At 33.6% G+C, this 20,294-nt stretch overlaps 2 protein-coding genes across 16 annotated transcripts in view; one reads left to right on the top strand and one right to left on the bottom strand.

The window, feature by feature from the left end:
* The window catches only part of Rhogef3 (Rho guanine nucleotide exchange factor 3), a 132,152-nt gene that overhangs the window by 61,467 nt on the left and 50,391 nt on the right, over nt 1-20,294 (bottom strand). For 7 of the 11 annotated variants that reach the window (XR_012046352.1, XM_072888486.1, XM_072888483.1 and 4 more), the window contains 7 exons: nt 8,723-8,888; nt 8,086-8,350; nt 6,447-6,739; nt 2,790-3,042; nt 1,163-2,088; nt 687-824; nt 1-398 (listed from right to left, as the gene is read on the bottom strand). Coding sequence is in view for 10 of the 11 variants with exons in the window: in XM_072888486.1 (XP_072744587.1) it covers nt 1-398; nt 687-824; nt 1,163-2,088; nt 2,790-3,042; nt 6,447-6,739; nt 8,086-8,350; nt 8,723-8,859 (2,410 nt within the window). In the remaining variant the exon portion in view is untranslated. The other 4 variants (XM_072888489.1, XM_072888487.1, XM_072888490.1 and 1 more) reach the window with 4 other exon arrangements.
* The window catches only part of LOC140663920 (lysosomal acid glucosylceramidase-like), a 42,727-nt gene continuing 30,191 nt past the window's right edge, over nt 7,759-20,294 (top strand). For 3 of the 5 annotated variants that reach the window (XM_072888497.1, XM_072888498.1, XM_072888499.1), the window contains exon 1: nt 7,759-7,880. The gene's annotated coding sequence lies outside the window, so the exon portion shown is untranslated. Of the gene's footprint in view, nt 7,881-13,842; nt 15,821-20,294 lie in introns of those variants that run through there. The other 2 variants (XM_072888500.1, XM_072888493.1) reach the window with 2 other exon arrangements.

Consider the following 20,294-nt stretch of genomic DNA (forward strand, 5'->3'; position numbering starts at 1 on the left):
TATTCTGAAGAACATGGCGCTTGGGCCTCTCGTTTCCTCGATCATTCACGATCTTTACAACGACCCTGTGAGCCTCGTTTGATTCTCGAGAGTGATCCCTCTGCGGTCCAGTCGTTCCCGGCGACCTTTTTTCAGGCAATTGGAGACTCCTGGATCTTCTAACCCGGGATTGATGAGAATCGGGTGACATCTGGTTAGTCCTGGCACTCTGATGCTGGCGCGAGGCATTACTGCGTCTGAAGGGATTAGGCGTGGGTGACCGTCCTTGTCGCTCTTCACTGCTGGATGAGGAGGAGGATGACGAAGAGGATGAATTGAACATTTGTTTCCCTGACTCAGAGGATCCTGGCGATCTTCTCAGTCCCTGTTGGCTTCTATGGATTCTCCTGGATATAACACTGCATTTTATTTTCGAATAATATTTGCAAAAAATTTTTGCTGTGTAATATTAAAAACGAGGTGTAATATTAAATTCACACACGCACGCACACACACACATACATATTTTTCCTGCTCTTCTATAACATCTACAATAATAATAAATAAAAAATAATCAAAATTAAAAAAATATGAAACTAATTATTTGTTGTGTGGATAAAAAAAATTCTCTAAATAAGAGTTTTGCAATGTTTACTATTTTTTATTAAAATTCTACTTTTGAATTTCATCAGTTTTCATATGCCTACCCTTGCCTGTTGGGCGAAATTCGTTCACCGTTGACGCGAATTGACTCTGTGGACGAGTTCAATGCAAGAGCTGATGACGACACCAGACTGAGATTTAAGGATGAGCTGGGGTTTTCGTCTTCGTCACCATCCTCATATCTAGTATTGAAAAATCGATATTTTTCCGATGGACGTTTTCAAATTTCTTTCAATTTTTTTTTTAAATTTGTTTAACTTTTGTATATCGCAAGAGAGAGTCGAAAAAAAAAGCTTCACACGTATACATTTATTTATAAGTATGAATATATTTCATTTATTAATAGAAATAAATGTGTGTGTATTTGCGAGGTGTGTTTTAATTCTGCAATACAACATTATTCCTAATCTACCAAATATTGTTAATCCAGATAAAATGTAATCATTTGTAATTATATTTAATCATAAATTTTTAGTTGGTCAACAAAGTCATTAATGGTAATTATAATTTTTTCACGTACCCTTCAACCGAAGAATCCGTGTTCTCTGCTAGACTGGGCATGATGGACTTGGTGACGCAGCTGTCGAGACTCCTGAATCCCATCGATGACGATGACGAACTGGATGATTCGATATATCTCTGCGCAAACTGTGACCTTCTAGAGGATGATTGATCCTCCAAAGATTTGGCCTGCGCCATACGATACTGTTGTTGCTGCTGCTGTTGCTGCTGAGTGGGGTTCTGTCTCTTTGACCTGGAAGCTGCTGAACTGAGATTTTTCCTAGATCCGGACGGTAGGGAACTCCAATTTACTTGATGAGGTGGCGGGGACGGAGGCGGACTGATGATGTCGCTGTCGACGATGGCGTTCGATCGCGGCAAGAAGGGCTTGCTTCCGTAATTGCTGCGTCCACCGGAGGAGTGTCTGGAGGAGGATGATTTTCTGCCGGTAACGACATCTTGGAAAGCCGGTGGCGGCGATATAATTGGCGTGATCGATGGTGGCGAGAATGATTCTGGAATACTATGCGGCGACGTGCAGGCGCTGGTCGTAATGGAGTCGAAATCCTGGCTGTGCAGTGCGAGGAAGTCCGGCCTTTGTGAATCTAATCCTTTGGCAAAATCTTGCGGACACTTGCCGGGTTCGCTGTTGCAGTGATAGTCCGCTAGCTTGACCGCCGCGCGTCGCGACAACGGTAGAGTGCCAGTAGTAGCGGTTACCAGATTGCTTTCGTAATTCGCACGACGATTCTCGTCGAGAGATCGCTGTTGCACCTGCACCCAGCCGGAACGACCCAGGTAAACGCCATCGACCTCGCGATCGCACCATCGTACGGGTGACAGCTCGCGGCTGCAGTCGCCGCTGATGAACAGCTCGCCGGAGGTGCCACTATTACCCGAGAGAAAAGAGTTTGTGGCCTCACGTCGACGAGAACTGGATGAGACCTGTATAAGCAAGCAATCTTCGCTAATGGATTTTCTAAACGTTATCTAAATTCTCATTTCTTCATGACACATTTATTTATTTATTTAATTATTTTCATACTTAAATAACGCAACAACAGAGTTTGATAAAAAATGGCATTTTAATTTATATTACAAAGTAATTCGGAAAAATAATATTATTTATAATTTCTCTCTCTTATTATTTTTCTTATATATTTTTCAACAATTAACAGTTCTATATTTACTATGTTATTAGTGTTATGTTACTTAAGGTTAAATAACGTGACAATTATGGCAAAGTTAGTTGAAATTTGAAAAAGTGACATTTAAATTTATGTTAAAAAAAGAAAGAGAGAATGTACAACACTATTATTTCTTATTATCCTTTTTGTAGTGATTAGAATACAAAATAACTATAAAGAATAAATCGTCTAAAAACCATTTTAAATATTAATTATCGTTAATCATAATTTAAACGATTCATTATCTCTTTTTTTTCGAGCGGAACAAGATAAAGACAAAAAAGAATTAGCTAAACCTTTAATATTAATTAGCTTTGCAACTTTAATTTATATTAACTGCGACGATCTATTTTGTTATTATCCTCTTGAACTCCCGCGCATGAACTCGATCTTTACCTCAGATTTCCCAGATAGACTGACAGAGACGCTAATTTATGTCTAATATACGATTCTGCTTACCTGACCATGACTGTCTTGTCGATGCTGCTTAAGGCTTGACGTCGACGTGGTCGACGTGGATGTATCGTGACGTTTCAGGGATGGTATCGAGCTACCGCGACTGTAGGATCCCCGTGTGTTCCCGCCGGATTTGCCTCTGCTGCCTGCTGTCTGACTCTTGTTGCTGCCAACGCTGTACGAGGAGCCTTGAGAGCCGACTTCCCAAGGGTCCGCCGACGCGTTGCGGAGATGGAGGACCGACACGTTGGGGCCCCTGTAACCAAAATTTTCCTCCCTTCGAGTTCCGCTTATAATGTCTTAAGAATATAATACAATCATAATATAAGCATTTCTTTTACCTACATTTACACATTATACACACAGCAATGCCTTGAAATAAAGTTTCACAAGATTAGCATGTATATGGTGGCGTTAGGATAAAATTCGTTGAATATAAATTTGAATTTTATTCAATATCTTTAAAGGTATAATAAATGAACATGTAAATATTTGGAGAATTTAAAATATGTATGACGCTTTCGTTATATATAATATGCATGTCTCATTTTATTATCTTTCCTTGAGACTGACATACGATTCTTACTCTTTTGATGTGTCATTTAATGCAATTTTTATCTGTATACAGAGACGTATAATTTAACTTTAATTTTATTCAATATATATTAAATCTTTGAAATTAATAAATTTTATAAAATTTTATAATTCTTAGCCTTCGTGCAAATTACGTTTCATTATTAAAATCGATGAAGTATAATCATACAAGAGTTTTTCGTGCGGCTGCATAAGCACACATCCTATTTTCGTATTTCTTTGATTTGCTATCATCAAATCTAGAATTTTGCTTTACTTCGTTGCAAAAGGAAATCGACTCGCGATGCACTTTTAGTATCTCCGGGGATTTTACGCGACAGTCGGCACAGGAAACCTCTCGCCTCCGTCGACGTCTTAAAGCAAGATAGATGTACTTGTTTTTATATATATATACAGGGTGTCCCTGAACACCCTTAACAACGTTCGTGAGCAGATAGGGCACAGTAAACTGAGCAAAAAAATCTTATATCATTTTGCAATTTTCGCAATAATTATTAAAATATTAATTAAAAACTCTTAGCGAACAATATTATACATATCTACAAGATATGTATAATACACTGTTCGGTAATAATCGCCCCAACTCTCTAGGGCAGATAGAGCAGGTCAAACTGAACATAAAAGTCCTGTATTATTTTGCAATTAGCGCAATAATTATTGAACTATTAATTAAAAACGCTCACGGTATGCTGAGCGCTATTTGCGGCGCGCTTATACGCTGAACGTTTTTAATTAATAGTTCAATAATTATTGCGCTAATTGCAAAATGATACAGGACTTTTATGTTCAGTTTGACCTGTTCTATCTGCCCTAGAGAGTTGAGGCGATTATTACCAGACATCTTGTAGATATGTATAATATTGTTTGCTAAGTGTTTTTAATTAATATTTTAATAATTATTGCAAAAATCGCAAAATGGTATAAGACTTTTTTACTCAGTTTACTGTGCTCTACCTGCTCACGAGCGTTGTTAAGGGTGTTCCGGGACACCCTGTATATATACCTCTTCACCCACTTCTTGCCCACGGTATCTTCATTCGCTTTTCTTTCCCATTCGACGATATCTGTATCATACCTGACGGTCCGGCGATGAATATTTATAAAGTAAAATTGTACAACGAGAAGTATACGAGAGAGAGAGAAGGAGAGACAAAAAGACGAAGAGAGAGCAAAGCTGCATTTGGATTGCATTGCGTACATCTATGCTTCGGCTAAAAACTCACGGCAAACGTCAGATATTCGGACAGTTTTCCCCCGATGAGATCGTTTCGCAAACAAAAATGCTTCCTCGTGTAATCTTTTATTTCCTTACTCTTCTTTTTTGTTTCTGTCGCTCTCTTCTCTCTTCCCTGTTTCTCATCGTATGAAAAAAGTTGCGCCAAAGACCATCGTGGAAATATTATATAATATTTCACGCTATACAAAAAGGAGAGATGAAATTTTTTTTCACAAGAATATTATGTTTAAGAAGAAAGACATTCGTAATTGTGAACTTCGTATAAATTTCTGTATAAAACGAACCCAGGATTATTGATGGTAGACTGAATATGATTGATCTTTTTGCCACACAATCTGGATAAAGTTTAAAAGATTCATCGTCGTTTACGATTAATACGCGATCAAATAAATCTCACAGAAGATGAGAAAAACGTTCACGAAATTGAAATTCCCTAGAAGAGAATTTGGGCCGCGCTCAAAGTCTTGCTGATGCTGCCGTATTAAATGTTATTTTGATCTGCCGGATAAATTAAAAATTAGCTGCTCGAAAGTGCTTTAAGAGCTTTTAGTCGACGAAATCATTGAAGAAGACGTGCGATTTTGCGAAAGTTTGAACGTAATTTAACGAGGTGAAAAGAACTATTAATGAAAAATACAGAATTTGTTATTGAATTTACATGAGAAGTGCAAAGCTCGACATAATTTATGGAACCGTTAATTAATTTGGGCTAAACGTTGATATGGTGAAACTAGGTGACAAAGCGTATTTCGGATATATTACTCTCTGCGAATAACCTTTAGTCGATATCGCTCCACATATGGCTGACGAAACGCGTCGAACAAATGGAGCGGTCGCTATCGCGAATGAGATGAGAATATCTGTCCTCAATTAATCATATTTACCTCTTAATCGACATGATACGTAGAGAGTCGCTTGCTGCTTTACTTGTGGTGTTTCAAATAGAATCGTTCTTTAAATAGAACGATCCGTCAATCCAAACAGGGGATAGGATGACCACTGTCAATTCACTGGCTGCAGATTTATATTTCTCTTGTGTATTTGTTATATTTTTCATTTGTTAAACTGATTTGCGATTGAAAATTCGTTAAATTTACGTGCAAAAACAACATAATATAAATAAATATTTTTTTGAATAAAAGAAGTTTCTTTTCTCGTTTAAAAATTTTTGTTATTATATAGAAACGTTTTCGAAAATCTCCAATTATCGTAGATTAATGGACAGGCAATCGGCCTAGGGAATCTACTGGATTCGGCGTTTGTCCAATGAATTTTAAATTCCTTCCTATAAACAGATTACGTTCAATGACAAGTGTATCCGAGTGTATAAAGAGCGAGAAGAGAATGGTCCTCGCGGTAGTCCTTTGGGCCTCATGAAATTTACATCGTATGTAAACACTGCTAGCACCTAGACAGTTTCTAAGAGGAAAAGGGAAACGCAAACATACAGAATGACGATGGAGCGAAGATTTTCTCTCCGTTCTGATACGACACGGACGATAATCCCGCGAGAGCGCGAGAGAGATTTCGTCCTGGATGTCTTTTTTAACGACACGAGTGAAGACACTACACTGTTCAAACACACACTATTTTATTAGATGATAATAGTCATTCAACGAAATTTTCCCAAATGTACATACATAAACGCATGCATTTGATTTTCCCAGGTGTTTTCTGATTTTAAACTTTATGATACTTCAAAAACAGTTACCAAAAGCACTGCCCGGTAGCTAGTAGTCGCGAAATTCATAGAACACTCATAAAACATAATAAGACCACTCCGGTCGCAGCGAGACTGAACGAAAAGCAAATTAAACACGCGATATTACCTGTCGATACGCGAGATAGGATTGGCGATCTCGCTCGTATCTGTGGCTGGATTGACTCTTCGCGGTGGCAGAGCGGGAGGTACGGTCTGACCGGAGGCCTGACTCGAGGACGAGGCCGAAACGGGCCCTCCAACGCCCACGTTACCCCCACGTATCCCGTCTTCGGCCGAATGCTGCCTCGAGGACTGCGAGTTTTGCGACAGCCAGCGACGTCCGGTGCTTCGCGTCACCACCGTAGGTCCGCCAGGCCCGGGCTGATGACCTACCACGTTCCCACTGTCCAGCGACGTACTCTGTAACCGAAAAAAAATCCAAGGCCATTCTTCGTGAGCACGCGAGAGAAAATCTGTAGAACGTTACTGGTTAACAAATTATTCAGATAAGAGACTGAAAGGTGTTATATTTTCTGCGTATACAGAATTCGTTCAAATAAATAATAATTTAAATTTTCGCGATTTCATCGATAACGTTTTGATTTCAATCATCGAGACATTTTCTGAAAAAAAAAAAAAAAATAAACGGAAATCTTCAAAACGTAATCGTATCACGTTATATACGATGATACCAAAGTTTCTCTTTTCTTCCCGTCCGCTTTTGGACTCCTTTATTAATCGCAACTCGTTAGAGATTGCCATTATCGCCAGCAACCATCGTTATGAAATTGTGTCAATCGCTAAGGGGGGGGGGGAGGGGGCCCGCGTTAGGATACCATTATCGTTACATCGAACCATGGGCTAAACTCGCGTGGCCGCATAAACGCTGCGCGAGTTGTTTCTACTTCCAAATACGGTCGAAGCACGTACGAGCGACTGGCAAGCTGGCGCAACTTCGCCGTGTGTCGATGAAAGTATTTTTATCCTCGTCCTGTGACCAAGAGAACTCGTCCGTCGCCGTCAGTTGATCTGTCGATGAGTCGCAACTCCCGCCGTCATTTTATTGACTTTTATTACTTCGCGCGAGCCAACATCTCATTGACGTGCCGTCCGATTTTAGAACAGCTGTCTGTCAATTTATTTACAATGTCACAATCGATCGAACACTTCAAATAATAAAAAATTGGCTTCAAAAAGTATATAAACATTTTTTAAAAATTGGAGATTTTAGTCGTTCTATTATAATTGCGTTGATATAAATTTAATGAGATTGAAATAACATTACAAAATGCTGAGTAGAAATTAATAATTGCATCAGTCTCGTTGTTTTAATCACAAATGCTTACTCAGCAAATTTAATTACGATAACCTACTAATGATAACCTCTTCTTCCAAGATTGACATTAAATATAATGGAATATTATTCCGAAGCACTCTAAAGTTAATATCATTACTAATTAGTCGTGAGTGTTGTTCATAAGAGTCGTGTTACAGAAAAATACCAGAAAGCTACGAAAAGCAAATATCTTCTCTGAAGACGTCATCTGTTGTCAATCAATAAGTATGTATATATGGTAATAAAATTTTATTTGCTAAAAGGTCTAAATTAACTCTAGTTTGTTGCTTTTATATTTTTTTACTGATAATTCAAAAGAAAATATCGCTTCGACAATTCTCATTATAATACAATTAAATAATAATAATAAGCAACAATATCGATACAATAAATTAATTATAGATTATACAATTGGATTTCAAATACGTACATTTACATGATTCTTTCTGGACGTAACGGAAGAGTCCTGCGAAGATCCTCTTGGGTAATGTCGAGCAAAGACCTCGGCGAACCTGGATCTTCCCGAGCTCGTCGCGTTTGACTTGGATTTATTTGGCGGCGAGCCATCGGCGACGCCCGCTAAATTCGGATTGCTGCTTTTGCGCTCCGGAAACACTAAGTGCTCGATGTTCGGCGTATATCCAGGATCGTTTCTAACGATATCCTGGAGCGTCACGCGGCTGGGTCCGCCATTACTGCAATAATTCATACATAGTGCCAAGTTTCGTCAATTAATCATGGTTAACGATGTACCGACTACTTAAAAAAAAAGAATATAAATGTCTATTTATAAAGGATTTAATTTTCAATCAATATTTAACTAATTAATTTCAACAAATTATTCCATCGGACAAATTATATTTATAAAATTGCGTATATAATCTCTTAAATATAGCAATTAATTTCTTACTCGAGATGATAAATCTTTAATAAAATTTAATAAAATTTCTGTTTTGTTACTATTATTACTATTACTTTAATATTTATACGAAAAAGATATAACTAAATTATTTTTCCAATTATTGATTGATATCAATTCTTGACAAGTTTGTAATTTGTGAACTAACCTGGGTCCGAAACCATGCGACTGTCTTTGTCCACGTCTTTTCCCGCTGCCACGGCCAGGCTTGATGTTTGTCGCCTCGGCCAATTGCAGCAAACGATTACGATGCTGCCGCAACAGCGGGTCTTCTCGACGATTCATTCTATCCTGTGCATCTGGAATCTTGCATTCTGGAATCAGTCGAAAAAAGAAAAAAGTCAAGTCTCATTAAAAGATTATTTGTGCTTGCTCTTTGATATCTTTATGCGATACAGTTATACTTTTTGCACAACTTATACGAATGACCACTGTTATATTTTGAATACTTTTTAGAATAGAGTAAAATATTCTCTCAAGTATAATAATAGAAAAAAAGTATTATAATAAAGCTCCATAAGAAAATTAGTGAAAGATTTAAGAGGAATGTTTGCGGAATTTTTATTGGCGCGAGTAGAGAAACCGTAATATTTACAAAAAGAAAATTAATTAACTCAAATGTTTATAAATAACGTTTACAACAATAAATAATTTAGTGAAATATTACTTACAACCTATTATAAAATTCGATATATAAGAATGTAAAATAGCGCTTTTAATAGTTCTGTTCGCGAGAATCGTTTGAGAGATTAAAGGGAAAATTTATGCTACGGACACTATGGACATACTATTTGCATTGCTTTTCTCACTCATTTTCTCTTTTATCTCGCTTTGACGCGAAAAAGGTAGATATATAAAAAAGATGAGAGAAAAATAATGTCCTTTTCTAACGCAAGTCCACCAGTCTGCTAGCTATTGTTTCAACACGCCGAGTTACCTTTAAAAATGCTTCTCTCTTGCTTCTCGAATGAGGTAGCCTCTTATCGTGTATATAAAACGTTATATTTCATATTTTTCTAAAGAAAAGATAGTTTTCTTTTATATCAATATTTTATTCCATCGTGTAAGTAATATTAAGCATAATTAGAATTTGTTTATCTTTGCCTTTCATAACATTCCATTGAAAAAATTTTTTAATTGAAGATGTAGAAAAAGACGTCATTTCTAAAGTATATCATTAAAATCTCGCGCATTTTGCTTCTGACAGTTTAAACACTTCAATTTATTCGTAATCTTCAGAATTTTTTGTAAAGAGGTTACACATACTTGATTACATGTGATTATTTTATTTTACTTAATCTCGCAACTTTATTCTAAATGATAAACGATATAGCAGATGCAGTAAATATTCAAGATGATAGAGCTGATAAATATTCTTCTTTTCTCGTATGGCATTGACAGCGATGTATTTTTTTCTATAATATCACGCTAATTTTTCCATCAATTTAACATATGTCGAAAACTATAAAATTAAACAGTGAGAATATTTCATGTGAATATTCCAAATATTTGTTAAATATTTTAAGTATTTTTGAAAGTATCACTTTCATTACATCATTCTTTATTATATATTTGATACGAGATTTTTGATACGTGAAAAAAAATAAAAATTGTAAAAATAAAATTGTGATGAACACGTAGAACGTTCCAGGATTTTCTTTCAATCAAAGATACTTGCAAGTAAGACAAGATTGCATCTTGAGTCGCATGTTGAAATTCATCAATCTTCACCGTAGTTTGCGCTCGAGCGTATATATCTACAGACGACAATTTTTTCACTGAATCGAACTCGCCAACTTGATGCTAACGCGTCTTAAGCGACGATTTTACTTCCCATTACAAATCGTTTTCCGATTCCATTAAGAGTCACCGCTCTCTTTTGCAGCTTCTGGATATGTTGACATGTAATCTGTATTTCAGTTCAGTCGAGCTCAATGAAAACGTCGTTTCCCGCCTCTTCAGACAGGAATCTCTTCTACAAGCCTATCGGCGACAACTCCATTTACTGAAATTTAACGATTTTTCCTGACCGAATTCCGTTCGCTGTAAAACGTCAGAATAAGAGTTAAGACCGAAGTCGAGAGTTTTAAAATTCGATTGTGTGAAAAAGATTCAGAGTATGTAACTTTTTTTTAATCGATTAAACGTTCTGGAAAATTACAATTTTTTCTTTTCGTTCTGATGTATTTTGAGAACGCGTTAAACGATATTTCTCTTCATAATTTTATTAGAAAGATATATAACACGTAAAAGAGAGAGAAAATGTAATTTTCGAAAATCAGAGACCACGGTGGGGTGCCGTCGTCAATTTTGTTCTGCAGATTCCGTTCGAGGAATCGCTGTGATTTGAAATGTAATTTGTTGCCCATAAAAGTATCGTTCGTTTAGAGTTATCGTCGCCGGTGGCAGGTAGGAAAAAAAGATACAGAAAACGCGGAAGCAGCGCCAAATCAAAGAGCAAATCGCGCACGGTTGCTCGTTGCCGGAGGATGATCGGATTTGCGTGCATTTGGATAACGAATTGCGAGACGTGCGATGGTAACCTGTTCCATAAATTGCGAGTTCTGATTGGAATTTACGAGTGGAGGACGCAAGCACGCGCGCACGTTGCGGTCCTCTTTAATACCGAGAACCACGAAGTGCACCGTGAGTTCTCCAATCGAAATTTATGGCTGGGTACCTTGCCAAAGAAAACAGGAAAAATGAGGGAATGAATCTTGCCAGCAGAAGGGGATTTCATTGTAAATTTGTATGCCTTGAGACAACAGAAATATTTCGATACTTTTAATTTTTTTCTGTGCAAATATATTTTTATACAATTTATATTTTTATATGGATTTACAAGTATTATATAAATTTTATTATATTATATATAAATACATAAGATCAATCTTTTTTCTCTTAATCTTTCTCTAAATCTTTTTTAAAGCTGATACTTTTTTATAAACATGTCGCAATTAAAAACTATCAAGGATATTTCACGAATTCTGATAAATAGATAATGAAATGTTCTCGTCTTTTTGTATTGTTCAGAAACAGATTTTATTTCGATATAACTTTAACGAAATTCTGAATTTGTAAATCTATCTACATATATTTGTAAAATGATTATTTGCAAATTCAGCAACTGCGCGAGACTTCATCCAAGCAGGAATAAAATAGAATGATAGGAATCGTTTTGAATATTTCGCGCAAGACTAACAAGAAAAAGGCAGAAATTGTGCAACACAAAGAAGAGGAGATTAATACGTGATGACGTTTGGGGATAACTCCTGGTTTAATACAGATGGCAATTTGTAGCTTAAATTTTATCGTCTAGAGTTTTGTACCAACATCAGATAGAGTCACGTACTTTGATAATACGAGTGCAGTTTTGCTGGACATATGTTCTAGGATCACTGCCTAACTTGTGCAAAATAACGTGAACCGCTGACAAAAATATTGTAGTAAAAGAAAAGAGAAAAGAAAAATTTATGTGCGATTTATAATCCGATAAAGTATTATACCCCTATTAATCATCACCATTAATTATTAAAATAAAACTACAATTAGAATTAGAATAAAAATTAAAATAAAATAAATAAAAATTAAAATGGTATGAAAGAATATAAGAGATAAACGTTATATAATATAAATGTTATATAATATAAATGTATTTAAAAAAAATATATGAAAACATAAATTTTTATATTTAAAACAAAAATATTAAATTTAAATTTAAGACAAGATAGATTTTAACCTTCCTATTTTATTTGTTTTAATGTGCACTTGATAAAATAAAATGTACTGAATAAAATTTTACATCTGCTTGTGTTTTATATTGCGCAGTGTAAGAGTCGAGACGATTCATTGGTATAGCGGGATATCTCTGCAGGCGTTGTAATAAGTCATGATGAGTTAAAGAAGACCGTAGCTGTAAGTGTGTAATTCTATAAAAGGTATTATAAGACTTAAATTTTTGTTATTACGAACGATAACAAATGTTTGCATATTATTTTAACGTAATTTGATGATAATATTATTGGATTTCTCCTAATCTCCATTTCGGAACTTTAATCTGTAATCCTAAAGCTCGGTATAGAAAATCAACAAACTGAAAGCAGAACGCATTAATTAAAAATAAACAATCAGCTACATCTAGTATAAGCATATTAATATTGTCCAAATAGTATAATAAAAATTTAAATTTTAACAAAAATTGTAAATATGATAAGCGACGTTTAAATATTTTTTCGTATTCAGTTAAATATAGATGATTTATTTCATAAAAAATTCATTTAAATCATACCTTAATAAGCTATTGTATGCAGAAAAGCTTGATGTTATGTAAAAATTTATCACGTTTTCTTCAAGTTCGATCAGTTGGAACAAATCAATTCGACGTGCAGCGTAAAGATAATACACACGCAATTTACAGCGATCGATAGAATACCAATGAAATGGCAAATGTATATTCTTGGATTAACTTAATCTAAGCGTTATGATAATTGCAGATGCATTTCCGCGAAATTGAACGAAGGAATAAACATTTAGCAGAAAATTTATTTTTTATATGAATACTTATATTTATATTCCTTTCGAAAAACCCTAAAACATGTAGAGTAACACACTTCTAAATATTTTCGATAAAACAGTTTCTATTTCGTAAGTTCTTTGTAAAAGATCAAAGCAACAAATTAAAATTTTTGGAAATTGTTTTCATGATAGCATTTAAGTGACAATTTGCAAATATGCAATATATGCAATAGATACAACTACATGCGAAATTTATCTGAAGACTACTGTACATATAGGTGGATAAATAGGTACAATGACAAGCAACATTAAATTAGGACGTAACTATCTGCGTTTAAAAAGAAAGAACGAGAGTAAAAAAGAAAGAAAAAGAAAATGACATGTTAGTGAGAACATGATGAATCACGTAAAAGCTCTTTAAACTCAGCTACCATCGAATTACATCGAATTTTCAGAACTTTCGAAAAGTTCTTTTCAAGAACTGAAGCTGTTCCTTGAAGAAATTCGAAGCTACTGTTGTCATATCTGATACCAGCTTAACTTTTTGCCTTAAAATTGGTTTAAAATACTAATTCCTTATTCTTGTTCGTAAAGATTATTACTGTTAATATTTTATCTTCGTTAATCATTAAGCCTTTGTTATTCTTTATTTAACAAGTTTATCAATTATTGAAAGAAGTATTAATAACACTTGAAAAGAAAGAAAAAGAGGCATATTAATAAGTTTGTGATTATATAATAATTATATTAATAAGTATAATATTAATAATTATTAATAATATAATTGTTATAATTATTAATAATATTTGTATTATGAACTTATAACCAATATAAATATAGTATTAGCTATACCAATTATATAAATATTAAAATGATTAATAATAATGATATTTAGTAACGCGTGAAATAATTGCCGATGAATTTATCGCGACAATTTAAAAAATATCAGTCGCGAAGTAAACCAATCAATTACATACATTACATGTTTGCGGTTGCCATACTTCTATAGAAGTGTGGAAAAGAACAAAAAAAGATTAAAGATTAAAGATTCTATAGAATCTATAATTCTTTTTGCGATTCAATCAGCAAAGACGTAATGTTTATCTACTTGCAGATACATACATCACGAATTCGTTAATATTAATCGTTATCATCGTAATCCTTTCTCTGCAATCTTAGTCAAGCGATTAATCGCGTAATGCAACTTGTCCTATTCGTTCGAGCATGATAGTAAATTAAACTTGGGTCAAAACTGGTTATGCAATTTCACAAGTGATTTCCCTGTAGATTATATATTCGAGTAAGACTATGGAAATATCTTATTCATCAAATGCGAGAGAAGAAATATACGAATATTTAGATATTTTCAATAATGCCGGTGTAATTTTTTGGATTTATAATATATTATATTTATAATATGCTGGATAATAATATGCTCGCAAAAAGTTGTGTGTGTCGTAAATTATATTTTTTATTAAAAATAGAAATGTATAATTCAAAATTAAATTAATCTATTAAATAACTTTTTTACACAAATGTTATTTAATGTAATATAAATTCTTTATCAAATTTTAATTTTCATCTTTTTTGGTAATAAGTTAGTTGTAGATTTCTTGTTCAAGAAAAATAGCAAATCGAGAAAGTAATAAGAAACAGTCCTCCCCTTTATTAAATTATAAATTGGCTTATCATTAAAGCTAAGTAACACGAATATTTTACTACCTTTGAAAATAGAAAGGAACAGAAAGAGACGATATACATCACACCATACACCATTGTATATAGAATAACGAAGTGAAGCTGAAAGTAACACGTCAACCGCAATCGGAATAGGAAGTGGCAAGTTGGATTTGAATGCGTCAGAGACGTGTATACGAACTCGTGAACGAATCCACAGTTTCTGGAGAGTTCGACGGTTTAGTTAAAATGATACGGTGGCTGTGTGTAATCCTGACTAGTTTCGAGAACAAGGGATAGGGATGGTTGCGTCTCGTCACTTTTCACTCCACTAGTATATATTTAACGAACCATGACGTCCGTTTATTGTTAATGCATCCATAATGATAATAATAGAAAATTACCAAAAATAACAACAAACGAACGATACGCTTGACTTATGAAACAATATTATACCCACGTTAATGCAATAATAATATATTGCTATTTGCAGACCGCGTTGATACACGCTTACAAAGGATTTAGCAAATAAATGCAGACGCATTTATTGAATATGGCCATAATCGAAGAGATTATTTACAATATTTTGTTTAAATTTATATTTTTGAAAAATGAAAATTATGAGTTTCAGAACGGTGGAAAAATTATATTACATTATAAAATCACAATTTCTCTCAGGTATTTAAGAAGGAACTTAAAAATAATCTCTTAAAATCTTTAACAAACACTGAAATAATCCCTCGTGTCAAGAACATTAGTGATGATTACGGAGACAGTGTAATATTGATACTTATACAGTTTATAATATCGATAAATTAAAAAGACTGCTCAGTAAGCTATAATAAATTGTGATGTTATTTTTTTTTTTAGAAAATGCAAACCTCTTTTTTGCGCTTCATACACGATACATTAACGAAGATTTCACGCTGAATATACATAATTCTATTTGCATAATTTATGATAAATATAATAACTAAAAGTGTGAGAGAGCGCACGAAACGCACGTCTGAAGATCTCAGATACCTCTTAGTCGTGCATCTTGCTATAAGGACGGGTAAGTCTAGCGTACAGTCTTCGCATAAGATATCAGTTTCTCGCAGGTGTTGTCGAAAACTCCTTTCTCGGCAAACTAACTCGCGGTATGTCCCAAAGTTCGTCCGCGAGATAGCGCGTCCTCTATTACAAGAGAGTGTTTAATAGTATTCGTCTCGCTCTCGCATTTATAAACCGCTTTCTCTCTCTCTCTCTCTCTCTCTCTCTCTCTCTTTCTCTTTTGTATTGATCGCGACCGCATCGCGCAAACATGTTTCAGTTCGCACTGATTGCTCCAACGAATGCATCTTTCTAAAGAACATCAATTTGATTACAAGTGCTATTGGTATTAATTTGAATAATTGCGTGGTCATTTATTTAATTTTTCCGTTTGACTGAACAAACAAGTCTGATAGATCCAGATTTTAATTATTGACATAATATTAATTAGTATCTAGCAGCAAAAAAAAAAAATGCTGCACATGAGTAAATAAATGTAAAGAGCATAAAATATTCAAATAACCTTCCAATTAAATGTATATGTTTTGTTGTGCGTCACTAAAATATATTATACATAACTGAAGAATACAGAATTAAATTTAATTTATAATGCTATATATAAATAAGAAAAATTGGAAATAAATAAAATGTGTAATTTTTAATTAATTATAAACAATTTTCAAATTTAAGGCTAAATTTATGTAAACAGACATAATCTCATAAATATGCGCACGACTAGAAACATAAATTCCACAAAGAATTTATTATCAAATTTAATGTGTATGCTTTATAATTGTTATATTTGCGAAAGTATTGTAAAATGCATATACTAGAAAGAGTTAACAAAAAATAATCACTTATAGTAGATTTATCCAGCGGATACAGTGCCGAAGCTGATTGTCAATATTGCTCTTCAACTCTTACTGTAACAACTTTATCATAATAACTTATCATAACAACTCTAAATGTTAATAATTAGAGTTATAATTACATTATGCATCACTAGTGCAATAGTATTCACTGGAAGTTTAATCTCGCGTTTTTTAAAAATATAATACAATTTAATTAAATGGAAAATTTGAAAACATTGTTGTCAATTAATAAAAATTGAAAATATTTGATCAACAAAATTTAAGAAAAGAGAGCAACTAAATATTTGAAAATTTATGTGTGGAACAATATTATTATGGATTTCTATGAGCATTTATCTTGTTGAACTCTTTGTTGAAAGCTCCGTTTGACGAGCTCGCGTGGCAGCTGAAACTCTACAATAAGGAAGCATAATCGAAACTATGCTTCTTCAGAGTTAGATGCTTTTGAGCACGCTAGGAATGCTTCTAGAAGATAACCACAAAGTTATTAATCATCTCTAGCAACAAATTTGCGATTCTTATCTCAAAATTAAACGATATATAAAAAGAGTTTGTTTCTACATTATAGAAACTGTTTTTACACTTATTGCAACTATAATTATAAACGATTGAGAAAAAAATAATACATTATTTAAATCCAATCTCTAGAAATAACTTACATTACTTAAACTTTTAAAACAATTTGTAGGATACGATGGTCATTAATTAATCGTGCACACAGAGTACAAAGAAAGTTGCAAGTTGATTCTGTGAATGAAATATGTGCAATTTCTTTTTCAATGAGGTAATGCATTCGAGAATGGTTTTCCGTCAAGACTTTTAATAGAAATTTTTAGTAGAGGATATTCCGGCTTATTTTTTTCCCAAAATGATTTACATCGATTGCAGTCATAAGTTATAACAAAGAAATATTAATGTTATATAAATTATATTAATATTATATAATATTATTTAAATTTTTGTTTCTTTATAAGTCCATAAAATACGATGAGTAAAATTTACCATTAAACGGTCTATGCCAGCAGTAATGTCCTTATCTATTGTGCGGAAAGGCAAATTCGATTCGCGTGAGTAAACAGGCGTGTACACGCAAAGTACCGAGCGTTATGCAACTGCATCATTATTTCAATATAAACGAGCATGCACGAGAAATACAAACAAAAAGAAATGACACGCTCGAATTTATCGGCACGACGCATAAACGACAGTTGCAGGACACGGGCTTTTATTCGCCCTCAATGGGCGAAAAGTGTCCTTATCAAACGCGTGTCAACAGCATGTTTCACGCAAAATCCGTCCGCGTGTACCACTTCGACTGCTCGCGTGAGTCCTATGACTTTGTCGTGACGTGCACAGTTTGTAAAGATGTAGTTGAAAGGGGACGATGTAATATAAATTATTATTATTAGCTATATTATTTACACGTCAATACATGATATATCGATATAACAATTGTTGGTCGATCGCACGATCGTAAGTGGCGCGACTAACAATAAGTTGCCCGTGTATTAATTTTTTATAATTATATATAATTATATATATATATATATATATATATATATATATATATATATATATAAACACCAAAATTAATCCCGAGAAAAAAATGGTATCATATACATATAGATAAATATATAATATGAATATACATAAAATTATTATTATATATAATTATTATTAAGATATATACACATAATTATTAGTTATGAAAAAAATCTAATAAAAACATATGTAATTTTATGATTAGCTCGCCTATATTATTCTGATAATTTTATGAAAAGTTTATATTATAAATATATCTCTTTTTTTACACAGACGATTATTCTTTGTATAGGCGTAGTCATGAAAAAAAAGCGAGGAATAGAAAAATGCACACTTTTGTGCACTACTGAAACAACTTTCCACTTGTTTTCTCCGCACAATCTCATTCCTTTTTATTTTCGCGGAAAATCAACGGGATTGACGAACGAAAATATGAACGTTACCGTACGCACAATGTTTAGTTCATGTTGCTGCAGTTCACCGTAAACCAAAAACAATTTGTAACTGTAATGAGATTGGCCACCATCGCCCACCGTATTATCTACACGTATATATCAGCGCGGCGGAAATGCGTTTCTACATAGAAGCTTTCATAGAATCTCACCACGACGAAATACTATTAGCCTGATTGGAAGTACTAGCTGAAAATATTTGTCGGTATGCGCGCGTGATGATCAAACAAGCCCCTTCGTTAACAACATGTTACGGTAGCAGCAGAAATCGTTAAACGGAAACAAAATACTTGAAGCTGCAGAAATTAAATTTCATTCTGCAAATAAACGCGCTAGTAAAAATTTATTTGAAATAAATTATTTTTTCAAATGGATTATCATAGATGAGATGCTGAATATTTCACATGAGTGGATGAGCTGTGTGACATCTTGAGAAACAAGTGGACTTACATATGTAATTGTATATAATCAATAATTATGTATAGTTAAAGTCGAAATTTTGCATATGATATGTATATGATTTGGCCATATATGTAATTAAATCTGAAATTTGAATTGCGATTATATAATCATATTCGGTTAGATATAATTATAGGTATATGAAAACAGATCTAACCGAATATGTAATGTAACGATAAGATTATAATGCAAATTTTGGACGTTATTATATATGATCATAAAATTACATATGTTTTTATCAGATTTTTTTCATAACTAATAATTATATGTATATATCTTAATAATAACTATATATAATAATAATAATAATAATTGTATGTATATTCATATTATATATTTATGTATATATGTATATATATGATACCATTTTTTTCTCGGGATTAATTTTCGTGTTTATATATATATAATTATATAAAAATTAATACACGGGTAACTTATTGTTAGTCGCGCCACTTACGATCGTGCGATCGAGCAGCAAACTTCGATTTTTCATGTATTACGATATTTGATTATTATTACATTTCATATATAATATATCAATTATATGTACTTCATTATTATTTTGTTGTGTTATATTTTATATTAATTTTATTTTTATATTTATTATATATTTCATATTGATATCGACGATTTAGTCGCGCCGCTGAGTAGCTGGAATAAGTCACTTGTGCACTCGCAGTCTAACAATTAAATTCTCGAAAATTGTAATTGCCTTATCGAGATTCTGTTCCACAAAAATTTTAGAGACATTACAAATGTAAAAAAGTAAAAGAGAAAGATGAGAGAGGTGACGACACAAGAGAACGTACTTTATAACTGCATAAAGTGGTGCAACGGGCGACTTCAACGAGACGTAACGCGTGTTACGGAAATCGATACTAGCAGCCAAGAAAATTTTACTCGTGTGTGTGTGTGTGTGTGTGTATGTATATAAATACGTATATCTGTTTGTGTGCCCTATAAAAAATTTGACGAAACTTCGATCCAGCGCATCGCTCGGGCACATAATGAAATTTTCTTCAATTTGACGCTACTTTTGTAACAATGTCTCTCTCTCTCCTGGAGATGAAAATAAATCTCCTGTTTAATGCAACCATCGTCAGGTCGTTGTCCTCAGGAAATCGACGGTTTTCCGCGAGGAAGGAACGACGGGGACAAACGTCTCCTCTGA

This window comes from Anoplolepis gracilipes, chromosome 3 (genome assembly GCF_047496725.1).
Source record: "Anoplolepis gracilipes chromosome 3, ASM4749672v1, whole genome shotgun sequence".
Lineage (NCBI taxonomy): Eukaryota > Metazoa > Arthropoda > Insecta > Hymenoptera > Formicidae > Anoplolepis > Anoplolepis gracilipes.